Source organism: Sander lucioperca, chromosome 15 (genome assembly GCF_008315115.2).
Source record: "Sander lucioperca isolate FBNREF2018 chromosome 15, SLUC_FBN_1.2, whole genome shotgun sequence".
NCBI lineage: Eukaryota > Metazoa > Chordata > Actinopteri > Perciformes > Percidae > Sander > Sander lucioperca.
This window is the reverse complement of record NC_050187.1, coordinates 8,791,027-8,810,401: the sequence shown is the minus strand read 5'-3', so window position 1 is coordinate 8,810,401 and position 19,375 is coordinate 8,791,027. Positions and strand designations below refer to the sequence as shown.

Below are 19,375 nucleotides of genomic sequence, written 5' to 3'. Positions count from 1 at the left end.
AGTTTAACCCCAGACTGTTTCTCAAATGTGTTTGGGAAAGCTGTCAGTGTTACTCGTAGGTAATCAAACTGGGCTTAACTAAAAAAAAATATATCTGAGCTGCTACATATTAATTTGAGTGGGGACATTTTCTTATCTGGAGGTCTTTCATTTTGTTTGTTTTTTGTTTAGCGCTCAGTGCTGCTGGTGTTTTGTTTTGTGCTGTGCTTCACCTGTCAATCAAATACTGCGAGCACTTGTCTGTTGTTAGCTTGGTTGATGCTCCTCTCTTTTGGATTAACCAAGATGGGATTTAGTGCTAAAACCAGGATTTTTAGAATTAATTAAACGTCAAACTCATTTATCAAGCAAAGATTTTATAAACTGAATTATCAATCCGTCTAAAAAATGTACAGATTCTAGGGCTGCCACCTCTTAGTCGATTAGTCGACTAATCGGTCGTTTTGGTCTTAATCGACTAAGATTTCTTTAGTTGATGAGTCATTTTTTATGCTTATTCATGCTTAATTACTCATTTCCAAGAAACTTATGAGCACATTTCTGGTAAGCACAAGATTTAAAGTGGTGCTTTTGCAGGATTAATTGTGGAGAAACTCAGTTTCTCCACAATTAATCCTCAGTTTTCTTAGTCGACTAAGAATGTCTTTAGTCGAGGACAGCCCTAACAGATTCACTGATAATGAAAATAATCATTATATGCAGTTTTTTTTATTTTTATTAGTTATTTGATGCTATAAAAACTGGGTGAAACGTCATGATTGACAGCTGCGATTGACTTGCTATTGGTCTGGCAGGTATATGGGCGGGACTTTGATACCGCGGCTCCACCGCCCCAATCACTATTGCACAGACTCTGGCTCCAAAATTACAAGATGACGGCACCCATATCCGGGATATTTTGGCTTCACTTGTGTACAGCGGGAGGAAGTGGAGAAGCCTTGTCCATTTTTCCCCCCATGTATAGTTTAATAACATGCTGGGGTAATAGTTTGATAATAAAAAGCTAATAATAAAGTAATACCTTGCAATTACCAAAATAATAACCAGGTAATAGCTTGGTATTAACAATGGGTATACCTGGGTAATACCTAGGATTGGGCATGGAGAACCGGTTCTAAAATGGAATCGTTTTTTAATTGGTATCGTTTGGAAAATTTGGTTTTGAATCTGATCATCGGTTCCAAATTTAACACGCGCAAGTTTTGGTTTCCATAGCGGCCGCCGTACTTCCAGGCGCTTGTTGTGTTGCAGCCACGGAGCACAGTAAATGGCGCTCTAGTGTGGATTTATTTTAGGTTTAAAAACTGTAAATTACCATTGAATTAAAAATAAAATCTCCTCTTATGTGTGAAATAAGCATGTAATCCGTTTCAACTCCACCCCTCGAAGAATTGGAATCGAGTATCGATAAGAACTGGAATTGTAACAAAGAATCGCGATTGGTATCAGAATTGTTAAAATCAAAACCATGCTCAACCCTAGTAATATTAGACTGAAATGTATGTACCAGGGTAATAAGAGGCCAAAAACAAAGGGTAATAATAGGGAAACATTTAAAGATATACTGTATATTATTATATTATATCTCATCTGACCATTTGGTGATGATAATTAACCATTAACACATTATTTGCATCATACCTCATGATGCACATGCATCTCCCACTAACATCAGTTTATATTAAGCTGAATCCAGATCAGTACAGTTCAAATGATTTGCACACTTGACGGAGCCTCGCAGACCCCAGCTGGCCTGAGCCAACAGCAGAAGGAACGTTATTTTGGGGAATTTGCTGCCACGTGTCACAAGCTCCATTGTTGCATATTTGCAGAGGGGCTGTCAAGCAAACGCAACTACAAATAGGACTAGCTAATTTTTAATTCCCAACAGAGGCACCCGCAGCCCATTCCAGCAAATACCCTACTCCTCCCAACAGTACACTCCTTATCTCTATAACAAAGGAAAAGACTGCACACTGACAAAACTGTCAGTCTCACCTTTATTAAATCCTCTACTTTAGACTTTTTTTTTGGCGGGAGGGTGAAATAATTTGACTTTTTGTCCTCTAATTCAACCTGAAACGTGCAACATCATTCAACAGGGGCTAATCTTCTTTATTACAAGACGTTGTCATTTGGTTTAGAGTCTAATCTAGCAAGGAAGTTAAACGAATAAAACAAATCCAATTAACCGCTCTGTCTGAAGCGTTTGCTTGTTTTGAGAACAAAAAGGCTTAGACTCTCCACATGAGATCAAATACTTGTTTAGATGGATACGTGCATGCACATCACATCTGCAGCATGCACAAAGATGCTCGTATCTCCTCAGTGTGTGCACATGCCGTGTTTCTGTGCTTGTGCATGCAGTATATTTTCTTGTGAACAAGAAGAATGCTCTATGACTTAAAATGTATCTGATGCTTGTATGTGTAAAAAAAAGACACCAGAGAGCGAGAGAGGGAGAGAGAGAGAGAGAGAGAGAGAGAGAGAGAGAGAAAGAGCGGTATAAGGAACACATTGTAAAGGCATCTCTTAGTGCAGGAAAGCAGGAATAATCCCTATTAAGATAATTAGTGTTTCAGGAGACAAAGGGTAATTAAACAGAAACAGGCTATAAACTATGTGCTATCTAAATATAACTCGTCCTTACAAATTCAGACTGTCAGATTGCAGAATCCGATGTCTGTGCAGCCCAAACTGCAGGCAGGAGGAGCATGTGTGCATGCAGACATTAGATGGGGGCGGTGTGTTTACAATGAGATCAAGAGAATGCTTGGCAGGACGTCAGCCCTGTAAAGCCCCAGGATTCCACATGGAAAACACTAACACACTCCGTGCCATGGGGAAAACACATGCACATGCGCACGCACACACACAAACACACACACACACAGACAAGCCCCAGAAAAAGCAAACATATGACATGAGAGCTTTTGGTACACACTGAGAAGGCGACTAGCAGACACTCAGGGATAAAAGCCCAGTGATGCTGGCAGCGTTCAGTCTAAAGGAGCACAGAGAGGATTTCTACCTGGGAGAAGTTTGTGATTTTCATCAGCTTTCATCTTAATGTCAACATTCCCCTCACTCTCTCTCTCTCTCTCTCTCTCTCTCTCTCTCTCCCTCTCTCTCTCTCTCTCTCTCTCTGTTTGTCTTCTGGTCTTTACCAGAGGGAGCGCTGTTCATTATTCATCTTCAGTTCAGCATTTTTGAAGCCAGCTCTCCTGAGAAAGGATAGTGTGTGTGTGTGTGTGTGTGTGTGTGTGTGTGTGTGTGTGTGTGTGTGTGTGTGTGTGTGTGTGTGTGTGTGTGTGTGTGCGTGCATGTGTCAGTGATGGAGTACTCGAGTCCTGGACTCGGACTCGTGACTTGACTTGGATTCTCGGACTGATGACTTTTACTTGGACTCGGACTCCAGGATGTTGGATGAAGTTTCTGACTAAATAGGTTATACAAATTTGATATAAGATGTTACACTTTTCCTGTTTCGGGCTCCAAGACCGGCCGGGAAGCAGCTGGGGAGACGTTCCATCCAGGGCTGATGTTCTCTTGGGGGTAACACCCTTTACTTCACTGACAGCATTAACAAAAGATGAAGCCACCATGTCTTGAGAAGCTTCTTGTTTTTTGTTAACTGTTAACTCACTTTACATCTCTTCTCAGTCGGACACCGCTACCGCTCGCTCTCCTTGCTTGACAACACACTCACTGACGTCACTCACTTAACGCTCCATTCTCGCTCTTACTTTCACTACTCTCGTAACAAGGAAGGAGCAAGGAATTTATATTGATATATGCAACTGTAGTGCATTATTCACGGGCTTCCACTACGTAGAAAAAAGTCAGTAGATAAACTCCCTTTGCAATCGTGACAGTGTGTTATGTCTCGTCAAGTATGTTAAGTTAATTCACTCATGTCTAGTCTTGTTGTGCACTTCCTGTTTTATTTTGTATTCACCTTTCCCTCTCGTTTCAGACCCTGACTTCCTCCCTTTGTGCGAATTTCCCGCCATTGTGATTGTCTACCCCGCTCCTGATTGGTTTCATCTGTTTTCCCCTACCTCGTGTATAAGTAGTCCTTGAGCTGTTTCTCAATCTCAAGAATGCAAATAACGGACTTGTGTTCTTGGGGAGAACGTTCTTGCTGGTTGTTCTTGGAAGAATTAACATTTGTATATTATTGTAGTGCACTGTATATGCCCAGGGACAACAGATGGAAATTAGCAATTCAAATTATAAAGGTTGGTGTCTCCCCTTTAGTCTACATAACATGCCATAGCATGTTACCACTTTATGTACAAATGTTCATTTATGACTGAAACTCAACTTCTAATAAATCAGAAAACAAATACACCAAAACAAGTATGAACTAAATACTAAATCTAATGTATATAGCCTATGTCATAATTTAAACAAGTCTCTCCCCCGCCTCTGCCTGCTGTGCTGTGGCTGTGTGTGTGAGACGGCCGGCCAGCGAGGTTGTCAATCCTGCAGGCGCTTGTGGAGTTTAACTCCGAAAAGACAGTTAACCACAAGTTCCCGTTAATCTTATGATGGACATGTGTTGTGATATTTAAACAAACGATCGCGTCACTTTATGGAGCTTCTCAACTCCGATCAATTCAGCAACGATCTTCGCATTTCTCGCCTAAAACATTCTCAGAAGTGAATTTAGTGATAAATAAGATGGAGAAAATGTTTACAATTGTCCCGTTATTGGTCTGTCTATGTACCGGAAACCCGACCCTCCTTGAATGCCGAAATTAATGTTGGGATACAGTTGCTGGCAAGTTCATACAAGTTACCAACCAATGCATCCTCGGTAAAATGGGCGTGTCAAGAACATTTCCGGTAATCTTAACTGTTCTTGGTGAAATGTGAACTTGTGTATTGGGACAGTACTTTGGCAACACGAGATGACGTTTCACAGGGACACAAGAACACAAGTCAATAGAAGAACACAGATTGAGAAACGCCATGTCTCCCTTTGTCTTGTGCCAGTTCGTCTTGTTCAGTCTGTGTGACAGTCTAGTCCAACGTTCCAGCCATGTTCCCATGATATTAGGGTTTTTTTGTGTTTTGTTATCCTCCAAGTGAGCGCTTTACTTTGTTTGTACTTTGATCCTCATTGTGAATGATGTTTTGTTTTGTTTGTACTTTACCCAGTAAACTATCTTTGTTTTACCTACTACGAAATGTGAAATTTTGGGCTTTGGCTCTGATAAGTCCTGAAACTCCAAAATAAGATACAGTAGGTATGTGTCATACAGTAATAAGAGCATCTTGACATAATCAATTGATTGTTCTATCCAAAGAAAATGCTTAACTCCCCACACTGGTGTTTGCATTGCACTGTGATTAATACCTCTACCTCTCTTGCAAAGACACACATAGGGTTCTTTAAATTGCTTTGTCTCACAGAAACCTCAAAGTTCTGCCTGCTCTTGTGACATGTTTTCTTTTACATTTATCTCACCGTACATCTCAGGCAGTCTTACCTGGTTCTGTGCAGTTTTTTGCAGGCTCAGAGTAGAGCTTTGACTCGTTGTCATAGACTTCTTGTAGAAGGTGACGGCTCTCCCACCTCGCGCCCTCATCAACCACGGAACTGGAAACATGATATCCTGAGAGTGCCCAGCAAAGGCAGAAACAAAGAGAAAGAGATGGTGGAATAGTTAGAATGGTTTCATAAAGAATGTATTCACTGAAAACAAACCATGAGACAAACCATTAGTGGCAGCTCTATCCCTGGGCAGTTGGCTTGGTGAAAGACACTGAATGCATCACGTTGCATTCGAAAAAACTTGGTTTTATGTAACAAAATAATAACACTTTCAAAGAGATCCCTAATATATTTTGTTACGTTATTATGTTTTATTCTGGAGATAGATGCATGTTGTGATGCCCCTCGTGCAAAAACAGGCTAATGGGCAAAATGCACAAGCTCTTAGTTCCGTAGTTAATAGACATTCTTGAATACTCCAAACCTTCCCTCTCCCCACAGAACAAAGGCAGATGAGACGTGCATCTTGTGTCACCACGTTTCTGTGGGAGCATTAGTGCGGCAGCATAGTAAGCGCAGCAAGGCCAATCATTCCAGCTCAGTCATCTGGGTCACACTATCCTCAAGCGCCCCACCTCCCACCATGCAACAAGCCCTGTCTTAGGTGCACAGCATGCCGGGGCTTCTATAAATAGCACTGAGCTCGGCTATATTTATCAAAATGCAGAAACATGAAATGTTGGCAACGCTATGCAAACAGCTATGTCACAGGCAGATGGAAGAATAGAGAGGCAGTGAGCTAGAACAGGATGCTCTGGAGTGATGATTGTAGCTGATGTATGGCAGTATTATGGTGGATATGTGCTTGGGAGCATATGTTTAGCTAATAACTGTGAACACCAACAACTATCCTTAAGCCCAAAAGCAGAACTAAGTCTCAGAAGGGACAATGCAACAAAGACGTGAATCCCTGAGAAAAATGTGTTACCTCCTCAGTAAGTATTTTAATTGATTATTGTTTTTTTTTTTGTGAGCCCTGTTTTACATTAAATGCAATGTTGTATTGCCACCTTTCCTAAAAAAAATAGCATTTTCTGTAAAGGGTCAGTACAACCAAATTACTAAATAATTCTTTTTCTTCTTACCTTTTTGGCAGCCATATTTTGGTTTTATTTATCTACTTTTGACATATTCAAGAAGGGCTGCACGAATCTCCGTAAGATTACATAACCGCAAGAGTGTGCGATTTAAGTAAACAAAAAGGTGTGCTGTGTGTGACACTCTACTCTCTGTGTGAGCACTGCAGTCTCCACGTTGTAACACCCTTCACTTTACCAACAGTATTAACAACAGATGAAGCCACTGTGTCTTAAAGGTGCCCTGACACACAAAACCGTTTTTACTTGTATTTTTTTTAATATGTTAGGTCCATCTGTGTTTGTGTTATGTCGTGAATGTGAAAATGAACTGCTACCTCCTCTGTCAGCTCTAGCCACTGAAAAGAAAAAAGCAGAGAAATCAGGCCAATTACAAAAGCTGGTCAGTCTGACGTGGTGTTGCCTGAGCTCATTACTATTCATGAGGTCGCCCAATTGCGCTGGGTAAAGGATGCTGATAGCCAGGCTCTCATTGGCTAGCTGTTAGCCAATCAGAGTCAAGTAGCTTAGCTCGTTGAATATTAATGAGAACTGGCACAAATCGAGCTGAGTCTTCCTGCAGGCTTTCTATACCACGCTAGAATGGCTTGAAACAAGGTAACCAAGGCATTTTTTCCACACAAAATGTTACAGAGTCCATGGTAGAACTTCAGACATTACCACAAAGTAATGAAATACATGTGGCAGGGCACCTTTAAGCAGCTTGTTGTTTCATTGTAAACTTTTGACTCACTTTACATTGTTTTTGCTGTCTCTTGTTCCTCTTGCTTTTCCCTCACACGCCGCTACCCTTATGTACGACATTGCTCCCTCTCTCCTTGAGTCGACCAATCACTCACTGACGTCCAATCACTCACTGACGTCACTCACGTCACTCACTCAACACACCTACGATTGTCGCTCTCACTACCATCGTAACAATGTCGATAAAAGATATGACCAGTCTACACGTGATATGCGGCAAACCCGTCTACACATGATAGGTGGCAAACCAGCTCTGCGCTGGCTGTTCCACTGATTTCCTATGGGGAGTGCAGTGCCGCCCAACTAGGCGCTACGCTACTCCTGGGGTCGCGCACCGCTCAGAAGTGACAAACAAGTTCCTTCCCGAGGGTATTTTGCAGAGGCGCCGTTGCTCTGTCCCGCGCTTAAAGCCTCCCAAGACAATTGTGATTTGTTTAAAGAAATGCCAATAAACCAGAGCACATTTTTCTCCCATCCTGGTATGCTGTGTGGACTAGCCAGACCCTCCTCCACAGCGCTGTGATGGAAAGTCCACAGGGTACCTTAACCTGTGCACTTCTTTGTAAATATTAGAGGTGGGAATCACCAGAGGCCCCACGATACGATATTATTACAATACAATATTATTGCAATTTAAACATATTGTGATATTGTTCGATATATTGCAATTTACCTTTTTTCCAACTTCAAATTATGTCAAAAAAACTTTGTTAACGTCTGTTTTAATCTAAAAACATTTCTCCTGCTGACCACCAGAAACAAAACCTCAACTGCACCATGTAGTGGACTGAAAAGGCAATTCAGTTTCTTCTCTCTAGGACCAAAAAGTTAAATTGTCACGTGCATGTATATAATAAAAAAACGATACTTGGCTTCCGTGTATCAATACAGTATTGCTACGGAAAATATCACGATACTATGCTCTATTGTTTTTTTCCCCCACCCACAGTAAATATTACTGTTTTTTGTATCTATCAATAATTTGACTGCTGTCTATAAACCACATTACCCCTCTGGGACATTACTGTTAAATGTTGCTGGTTAGCAGGACTGCTTTATGGCTATATTTCTGCAAGATTTTTATAAGATTTTTTTGCATTAGTGAAGTGATGAAACACCTTGATGTGTAAGGCATCTCATGAGCTGTATTAGCCCCCAAAAGATATTTCCCTCTTATTAAGAGATGTTCCAATACCAGGTTTAATTTTAACAGCTGTATATTACTAACCCTGTATGGATGTGATATGATTGCCATTGTTGTATGGCCTGGCTCAGGTTAAACCCTTTGAACAAATACCTACAGATAATGAATGCCATAGAACTTTCTGTTATTATCTAGTTTGAGGTCAGTCATTAACGAAATAAGAACATCAATAAACTTATTTAAAGTATTTTTTATTTTATTTTTTTTGCTAAATGATGTGGTATTGGATTGGTGCATATCGCGTACTTGCCGATACCAATACCAGCACTTTAGGCAGTATCGGAGGCATTTCCAATACTGGTATCGGTATCTGAACAACTCCACTCTTATTAGAAAAAAATCTGCACCTGGAGGTGTGCTCTGCGAACTGCGAAAAACTAACTTATTTAATGTACTGTAATTTTTCTATGCTGTGAGCATCAAAATTATTATTATATACCTGCTAGGCATATAATAACTATTTGAAATTTATATAAAGTCTACATTTTACTGATTTATGCCTGTATCTCTGTTTCAGAACCACACACAACCACACAACCTTTTAAAATCCAGCCAAAATATACAGTCCTTTTCAGTCACCAAAACATTTGGCCCTTCAAGCCGGATACAGCGTGGTCACCGTGGGATTGTTTAGAGATGTTCTCGGATCAGTATACCCGCCCAGCAGATGCCCGTCCCTGCCGAGAGATCCGGCGACCAGCCTGGATGGAGGACTATGACATCCCCCTCTAAGCACTGTAGCAGCCCTCTCATTTGCCTCATCAAGCGGCTAACCTGTCAGAGCAACAGCAGCCCTACGACAGCATGGTGAGATTTCCGGAGAGACACGCCAGGATGACGCCTCTCACACCCCCACTGCTGCGTAAGGACGAGAGAGTCATGCAGGGAGCCAAAGCTGCCTATCCACACCAGTCTGAGTATACAGAACCCCTCTTCCAGAGTACGCCTGCCTCTGCCCGATGGCGGCCTGCCCCAGAAACAGTGCCTGAGTACCTTGAAGCTCTTCATAAGCTGAGCGGAGATAATCAGAGGCTGCAGCAACAGGTAATGGACATGCACAGGCGACTTGATGCCCCTCCCCCCAACAGCAGCATCACATAGAGCAGGATGGCGGTGTGTACCGACCCACGCCAATCCTGCCACCTGTGCAAGTTGGTGGTCACACTCTGCCTCCAGATGATGACGACTGGCCACCGCCACCACCCCCAGTAGCAGATGACGTTTATTAGCCACCATCACAGGACCTTATGGCAGGGCTCATAACAGCGCAGAGAGACATTAGGACAACACGTCAGCAGGAGTCTCCCAGTCGCCCTGAGCCACATCATCCAGTGCCCGGGGTACAGACACCAGAGTACTGTGTACCCTACACCCCACAAAGATGTGAGTTGCTGCCCGAAGAGCTGCAACCCTCCCACCACCATGAGAGGGTACCGCGGGACCAAAGGGGATCTGAGAGAGTTCGCCAGGCTTAAGGTCGCTCTGGAGAACCTACTGCCTGTGGATGCTACAGAGCGCTTTAAATGCCAGATCCTGGCGGACCACCTGAAGTATGAGGAGGCGCTGCTAATAGTGGACTCCTACACTAACTCACTGCAGCCCTATACTGACACTATGGCAAGCCTAATTGAGCATTATGGACAGCCTCACCAGCTAGCTCTCAGAAAAAATAGCTGATCTAATGGAGGCCCCTAATATTTAAGTGGTTCGCCCTGAAAGTGAGAGCACTCGTGGGAATCTTAGACCAGCTTGGGGACAGTGGAAAGACGGGCTGAGTTTAAGAGATTCCTGTACCCAATGCATGTTACTATCCCAAGCCTCTTGCACTTTTCTGACTGGCTTGACTACGAGCTGAAGATGCAAGAGATGGTGTATGAGCCTCTAAACAGTGAAGACAAGAGCAGAGCAGGACCCAGGACAGAGCGCCCCCGCGACGGTAATAGTGGTAAGAGCACCAGCATCATGCACACCACAGACCAACCTGAGAGCACACCAGCAGTAGAGAAGGCCCCCTCTAGCACCAAGCAGCCAGAGAGGACAGCATACTGCCCTTACTGCTCTAACACGCAGCACTTCCTAGATAAGTGTGTGAACTTTGCACAGCTTACAGTGGAACAGATAACAGCGTGGATCAACAAAAGGTGCTGGCGATGCGGTCGCACACAACAGGCTGCACAGTGAAGATTACATGTCTACATGTCACAACTGTAAGGGGAAACATCTGCAAGCTCTGCATAAAGTGAATATAAAACCTGCAGCTGAGGATACATCCTGCCTCATCAGCACAACTAATGAAGTCCTGTACGTAGACAGGCAGGCTGGGTGTAGCCAGGTCCTATTTAAAGTGAGTGAAGTGCTGCTGCGTAACGGTGAACCTTGGAGACATATGCCATCCTTGACGATGGGTCGGAGCGGACCATTCTACTCCCTGCAGCAGCGCAGAGTAGGGATGTCACGACTAGTATTCGGTACCGATACCAACAAAAGTACACTATACTCGATACTAAAGTTGATACCACGGTGTGTGTAAAAAAAAGGAAGAAAATAATAATTATACTTTACATTACAATAAACATGAATTCCTTCATTTAAATATTGGGGGGGGGTGTGAGGGGACAAGGAGAGCATGATTTATAAAAACGAAAACGTCAGTCTTCTGGACCCCATAGCCCGTTGCTTTGAAGCCTGGCATCACCACACAGCCAGAGTACGGTACCGTCTTTCATGAGTTCACCCGGAACTCCCAGACAGCAAGCATGTTTAGTTACGTCTGTTTCTCTCTGCCGTTGTTGTTTTTCACAAAGAACCGGACTGGTTAAAGTTAACTGATGTTATAGGTCCGTTAAAACAAGCGCTATCAGAGCACATGTAAAGAGAAATAGACTCACTTGCGGTTTGGGAGTTCCAGGTGAAGTCGTGAAAGCTGCCGCTGTAGATGTACGGTAAAGCCAGAAGCTGAATGTGGTCAAGCCATACAGGGAGATGAGGGGCTATTCGCTGTTTTTCCGTGCTGGTCGGTGTTCTTCTTTAGCATTTAGCGGCAGTCTAGAACATTTTTAACAGGGTATATACTGCCCCCGTCAGGTGCAGAAGGATTGCTCCCCCGGTACCTGGAAAAATGAGTACCGGCAAGTTTTCAGAATTTTGGTACCGAGTTGGTACCGAAGTATCGGTTCTTGTGACATCCCTAGCGCAGAGCCTTAAGCTTACTGGTAAGCGGGAAGATCTAATCCTCTGAACTGTTTGGCAGGACATCAGGGTTCTGCACGGCACTGCAGTGTCTTTCTCCATCTCCCCAGTAGACCATCCAAAGAAATCCTTTAAGATATACAGATCATTCACTGCTGATCAACTAGGTCTGGCTGAGCACACTTACCCAATGAAGGTACTTCAGAGGAAGCACAAGCATTTAAGAGGTCTCTCCAGATGATTAACAGAGTGCAACCCATGCTGTTAATCGGGTCAGATTATACACACTTAATCACTCCAGTGGAGCCTGTGCGTTTGGGACCCCACGGGAACGGGAAAGAACAGGATTGTGTTCAACTGTTCCTTCATGTATAAGGGAAAAAACCTCAACGAGCTGCTGTTGCCTGGGCCCACCTTAAGTTCCAGTTTACTGACTGGGTGTAATGCTGTGCTTCAGAGAGCATGCCATTGCTGTCAGCAGCGATATCAAAGGCTTGTTTCACCAGGTGAGGCTGCACCCAGATGACAAGCCCTTGCAGCGCTTCCTGTGGCGAGACCTGAAGACAGAGGAATCTGCATCTACACATGGCAAGTCCTTCCATTTGGCACCACATGTAGCCCCTGCTGTGCTACTTTTGCGCTGCAGAAACGTGTTTGACCACAGTTAGCCAGGTGAAGATGTTCAAGTGTCGACAGAACGATCCTTTTATGTGGACAACTGTCTGCAGAGCCTCCCGTCTGTGGAAGAAGCCCATCACCTGGTTGACAAACTGACCTCACTGTTGGCTACATGTGGATTTGAGCTACGCCACTGGGCCAGTAACACCCCTGAGGTCATCAGCCACCTGCCCAAAGAAGCCAGATCTGAGAGCAGTGAGTTGTGGCTCAACGAGTCAGACACTGACCCTTAGGAGCTCACCCCTGGCTCTGCAATTCAGACACCTTAAAACGCGAATTATACTAGCCGCATCCAAGGTGGCGAGCAGAGGTCGCGCACGGCTCTTTTTTTTTTAGCGGCGCGCGACAAAGCGGAAACAGGAGGCCTGAACGAGTTTGCCGACAACCGGATGTCAGGACTCTCAGAGTGACTGCAAGTCTCTCTTGCAAACTTACTGGGTTAAGATGAGTTCTTTTATGGCGAATGAAAGGCTTGATCCGACGAAGTAGATCATCGAATCAAATCGAAGCATTGACAGCAATGCTGCTGCCAGTTCTGCCCATAGACTGTATATAGAATGGACCAACAGATCCCGTTGCTCTGGACGGAGACCAGTGAAGGATATTAGAAGCACTTTTCCGGTGAGCGCAGAGCGTTACTGCGCAGCCTCCAACTGAGAGAGACGACGTAAATGTGACGTGAGCAACCTGTCTGAAAGTTGTAAGTCTTCTGGTAGCTGTACCAAGAGAATTCTCAATCATTCCGAATCTAAAAGAGCGTAGGTATATGTAAGACGATAACACAGGCACAGGCTAATTATTGCTAACTAAAATGCTAGTTAACATTAGTAATTAAACTTAAACAGCTAATGGAAGTCGAAACTGCCTGCGAGCTTCTCCTGTACTATACGGTAATTCCTCTACTACGCAACAGTAAGTCCCGTGGTTATGACACAATCGTTAGCCTATTTTTATAAAAACGTCTACTACAGAGCCATAACGTGAGATACGAGGTAATGGAGCCTTTTATACATTGTCGTGTTTCTTTAGAAATAAACAACGGACAAATAAAGTCTTTAAACGCTTCAGATGTAAAGTTATTCACTGTCAAAGTGACGTCAAAATGAATGGCAGTCAATGGGATGCTAACGGGGGGTGAGTGCTTGTTAGCATCAAAATGGCACCATAGGATATACGCGTTGTGAGGAGAAGCTTACCCCCTTGGTTCTGCCGTTGTTTACTTTTTTCTTCTTCTTCTAGTCCGTAGAAAGAGCAATGTCAGTAGCCTTTGCTCATTAGCGCCACCTCAGTTCAGGAGAAGACAGCAACTAGTGTCGCGAGCACCAGCGCGGGTATAAATAGTCACGGTGATCCCATGACGTCACATTTGCACGCGCCAGCTGGGCTGCGTCTAGTATATAAGAGCCTTAAGGTATAAATACCGTATGCTGGACCAACCCACACCCACCATGAGAAACATATACAGAGTCCTGGCATGCCTGTACGAACCCCTGGGATTTATAGTCCCCTTCACCTTGCGGGCCAAGGTCCTGGTGCAGCACTTGTGGGACAAACAGAGAGACTGGGATGACCCGTCACTGCCTGAGGATGTGCTGCAGTCATGGCTGAGGAAGAATTGCAGCATCTCTCCCAGATTCTACTGCCTCGCTGCTATGTGAGCCCTGAGATGGACACTTCAAACCTCCAGAGAGACCTAAACATCTTTGCTAATGCGTCAGAGAAGGCATATGGCTCAGTGGTCTATCTGCGGACGGAGAGCTCACATGGCCGTGTGGAAGTGTCTTTCCTGACTGCCAGATCCAGAGTGGCCCCAAAGAAGCAGCAATTGATACCAAGACTAGAACTATGTGCTGCCCTGACACAGCTAGCTGCACTACTGCAAAGAGAGCTGACTGTGAATATCTGCAATGTTGTCTTCTGGACAGACTCCACAACAATACTCACATGGCTCCAAGTCCGACTCCTGTCGGTACAAGGTATTTGTGGGAACACAGATAGCTGAAATCCAGGAGCTGATTGACGTCCGGGCCTGGAGATATGTGGATTCTGTCAACAACCCAGTCGATTACATCACGCGGGGGAAAACACTGCTGGAAGTGGCTGGTAAGACCAGATGGAGTCAGGGCCCTGCCTTCCTACAACAGTCGCCTGAAGTCTGGCCCACACAGCCAGCCACAGAGAAGACAGAGAATTCTGCTGAGCTGCGAAAACCCACTGTCTGCTGTCTCACTACAAGCATACAGACTTCTCTGCTACCAAATGCTGATCAGTTTTCCTTGTTCAGAGCGCTGACAGAGGCTGTTGCACAATCCAGCCCTGGGTCATCAGTGAGCCCCGTCAGTCTTTCTGCTGATGACTACCAAAAAGCAGAGAGAGAAGTATTGAGACGAGCCCAGCAGGACAGCTTTGCTGAGGAGCTCAGCCTCTTGAGTAGCTGCCACCAGTAGGCTGATCTCCCTAGCACCAGAGTATGACGAGACTGTGAGACTCATCCGGGTTGGAGGAAGGCTCAGCCGCAGTGACCAGCTACAGCCAGAATCTATTCACCCAGTGGTCCTGGACCATCAGCATAAAGTGACCCAGCTCATCATCCAGGACATGGACAAGAGCCTTGGCCATCCAGGATCAGAGCACCTTTTTGCAGAACTGCGGCGCAAATACTGGATTCTTCATGGCTGTGAAGCTGTTAAGCGCACCACTGTGGGAGGTCTGCCATCTTGGGCACGACTGGAGAGGCTCTCCAGTGCCCAAGATGGCAGACCTCCCACAGTCCAGACTAAGGCTGCTGAAGCCCCCGTTCTTCTCTACGGGCATGGACTGCTTTGGGCCTTTCACAGTGAAGGTTGGCCGTCGCCATGAGAAGAGATGGGGCATAGTGTTTAAATACCTGACGCTGTGCACGTGGATGTTCTGTCTAGCCTGGACTCTGATTCCTTTCTGATGGCCCTCCGCCGCTTCATTGCACGAAGGGGTAAGCCAGCAGAGCTCCGGTCCGACCAGGCCACTAATTCTAACTAAGGGAGGTGAAAGAGAGCTCCAAGAAGCCTTCAGGTCATTACACCCCACACTCCAGGCTCATCTGGCTAAACACCACATTAGGTTTCAGTTCAACCCGAAATATCTAACATTTTAATGAAATGTCTAACATTTTAAGCCAAAGCAACAAAAAAAGGAGGCTGATCGGCTCTATGTACAATTTACTGATAAGCATGGAAAGCAATGATGAATTATTACAAAGTATATACAATAAATGGACGGAAGACCTAGGGGTTGATGTTAAAGAAAAATGGAAAGAAAGCTTGTCACTAACATACAAATTAACTACTAACGAAAATCTGCGTCTAATACAGTTTAAGATAATGACAAGAATATATTACACTAGAGATAAAATAAACAAGTTTGATAACACATCATCAGATATATGTTTAAAATGTAATCTATATGGTGACTCCCTTATGCATGCCTTTTGGTACTGCAAAGGAATTAAGAAGACTTGGGAGAGTATAGAGATTTGGTTATCTAAGTATACTAACAGAAAAATGATATTCTCTCCAAAAATTCATCTCTTATCTTTAAAAAATTTATATTGCTAGAGCATGTCTTTAGAACCCCCTTTATTATTTTATTTTACTTATTTGTGTGTGTGTGTGTGTGTGTGTGTGTGTGTGTGTGTGTGTGTGTGTGTGTGTGTGTGTGTGTGTGATCTGTGGTGACATTTTGAGTCTTTAATGATTTTTTTTTTTTTATTTGTTGTTTCGCCTTTATTTGATGTATTTCCTGGAACCAAATTATGATGACCCACAGAAATTAATAAAAATAAATAAAAAAAAAAAAAAAAGGTTTCAGTTCAACCCCCCAAGCGCACCACACTTTGGAGAAGTCTGGGAAAGGGAAGTGAGATCTGTTAAAGCTGCACTGTATGCCACCATCCAGTCACAGACTGTCCCCGAAGAGTTCCTGCGGACAGTACTTATTGAGTGGAGGGGATTTTAAACTCCAAACCACTGGGTTACGTGTCAACAGACGTGGGGGATGCTGACCCAGTGAACCCCCAACTTGCTCCTCATGGGGCAGCTCGACCCCTCTTTACCACAGGCTGTGTATGCTGAGTCTTAGCTCCTGAGTCGCCACCGCTGGAGACACACTCAGGTGCTGGCTGACCAGTTTTGGTCCCACTTTATCCGACACTACCTCCCAACTCTTCAGACTCGCTCCAAGTGACATAAGGACCCTGCACAGCTGCAAACTGGAACCACAGTCATGGTGGTGGACCCACAGCTGCCAAGAGTGCAGTGGCCTTTACGTCATGTCACTGAGGTCAAGGACAAAATGGACACGAGGCCTGTCGCTCGCCTTGTCGCTCTGCCTGCCATACCAGACACTGATACAGTCAGTCCTTCTTAGTGTGGCAAATTTAATGTAACAAATTTGGGGGCAGCTGTGACAAAGGACGACCTCCTTAGCCAGGTAAAACTGGCTGCTTGAGAATCAGCCAATCAGAAGCGGCACTGCGCTCTGCTGCTCGCTGAAGAAGACGGCTTAAGTTTCAGTTTTGGGAAAGTTTGGAAGAGAGTGCTGATGTCGAAAAACTTTTTATATATAGATAATATAAGATAGTGTTGCTGTACTTCGTTTTACCTCATAATAATGTTACACTGTGTTTATTGCACTGCAATAATGTCGTGGCGCGTTGCTGCTCGTTATTGTATAATGGCGGAGCCTCGCACTGCCCGTGTGTTTGATTATTTAGAGCAGGGATCTTCAACAGGGGGTCCAGGACCCCTAGGGGGTCCTCAGAGTCAATGCAGGGGGGGCTCCAAATTATTGCAAAATGTTGAAGTTTTTAAAAAAATTAAAAAGTCTTAACATGAATCTAACATTGTATTAGCAAATATAAATCCCCACTGATGACAGGCTTACTGGCCTGTAGGTAAGGTAGTCACTTAGATATCCATCCCCAGATACAGTTCATCCTAAGGATTCACTGTGCCACATGTATGTTTTAACATAAAACATGATTTATAAAATCATGCCAACAATTATTAGGCTATTTTAATAGCTTAGTATTTTATGCAAAAAAGGTATAAATGTTTTAGGCTGCCCACACGTTATTGAAGGCCCAGTTTAATATACAACATTTTATATAACATATGTAGTAGGGGGTCCCTGCTCCGGTTCTCTTTCAGTTAAGGGGTCCTTGGCCTAAAAAACATTGAAGACCCCTGGTTTAGAGCGTTGTATATTAACGGAGGTGTTGCTTTGCAAGCCTTACGTGTCTCAATTTGAAATATTGTATGTTGTTCTTACACAATGTGTAACGTTGTTTATGTTGAGGAATTCTGCAGCTCATAATTATTATATGTTCAGCTGAATTTAGCATGTTGTGTATTGTTGCAGTTAATGTGCAGCAAATTAAATTGAACTTTATACAGTAGCTTGAAACACCCTCAACACACTCCTCAGGAATCATCTCTATCTGTTATTCCTAAATAACTTGAATCTGTGCTTTATTAGACAGCACATACACACAAACACACACAGACAGACAGACACAAACGCACGCACGCACACACACACACACACACACACACACACACACACACACACAGTTAAAGTTCACACACACTCACCTGCGTGACATGCATGTAGACACACTTACACTGAAACACAACAGACCTTGGTGAGTGTTTAGGTGGCTGGTGGTCCAGTGAAGCAGAATGCATCACCACTGCTGAGGTTACCATGGTGATGTGACGTAATAGATAAGATGCAGGGAGGGTTTGGGGGGGGTTGTGCATGAGATAGCTCTGAGTAACGCGACACATGCACACAGACACACACACACACGAAACAATGACTAACCAAACTACACGCACATGCTCTCTGATGTGTTGTGCAACACACAGGTAGATACACTGGGACTCAGTAGCAGTTCCACATGGAAGACAGGAATGAGAGCCATGTTGATCATGATCATGTAAAAAGCTACACATGTACATTTTCAAGTTGCATGTTGATATGTATTCATTTCAAAGTCAAATTCAGGTTTTCATATTCATATCTGCTTGTCATTAGCTACAAGTCGTACTAATGCAGAGTTTTCAGAATTGAGTATTTTCCCTCCTCCAATCGGACGGGTCTGTGATGAACACTAGCACTGTCTATTCAAAGTAGAGCTGCAGAAATTAATCGCACCGTTGTCAACTATTAAATTAATCGCCAACTATTTTGACAATCATTTAATCGGTTTAAACATTCTCTGATTGCAGCTTGTTAAATGTAAATATTTTCTAGTTTCTTCTCTCCTCTGTGACAGTACACTTAATCTCTTTGAGTTGTGGAAAAAAGAAGTCATTTGAGGACGTCATCTTGGGCTTTGGGAATCACTGATCGACATTTTCTGACATTTTATAGACCAAACAACTAATCGATTAATCAAGAAAATAATCGTTTGTTGCAGCCCTAATTCAAAGATCATAATATATATTGCTTTTTTGCTCTATATTTTTCCCTGCAAATGGTTGGTTGGGTTTCTGGTACAACTTCAACCAAAAGGTGGTCCCATCACTTAGGCCAGAGCAAGATATCTTAACAACCACTGAACACTTTGGAATGAAATCTAGTACTTAGATACCCAGAGGATGATACCTTATGATTCCGCTGACTTCATGACCTTTCGTCTAGTGCCATCGTCATCCTCAAACTTCCACCTGGTATTTCGAAATCTAACGTCTAATTGTCCTGAAATTTGCTTGGGATATGCATGGTCCCTAGTGGATGGATTTGAATGTTTTAGGTGATGAAACAGATTAGGAATTTTGGGCCCATATTTTGCTACATTCTTCTCCCCACCTCACGTTTCACAGTGTCCTATATTGGCCAAAGTCTATACGTCCAAGC

General features: G+C 43.8%; 1 protein-coding gene across 1 annotated transcript in view; it reads right to left on the bottom strand.

Moving 5' to 3' along the window:
- Nucleotides 1-19,375, bottom strand: part of LOC116047871 (sodium/potassium/calcium exchanger 3-like) — a 135,765-nt gene that overhangs the window by 72,725 nt on the left and 43,665 nt on the right. Inside the window, exon 2 of the mRNA XM_031296896.2 lies at nucleotides 5,499-5,624. Coding sequence (XP_031152756.1) covers nucleotides 5,499-5,624 — 126 coding nt within the window. The remainder of the gene's footprint in view (nucleotides 1-5,498; nucleotides 5,625-19,375) is intronic.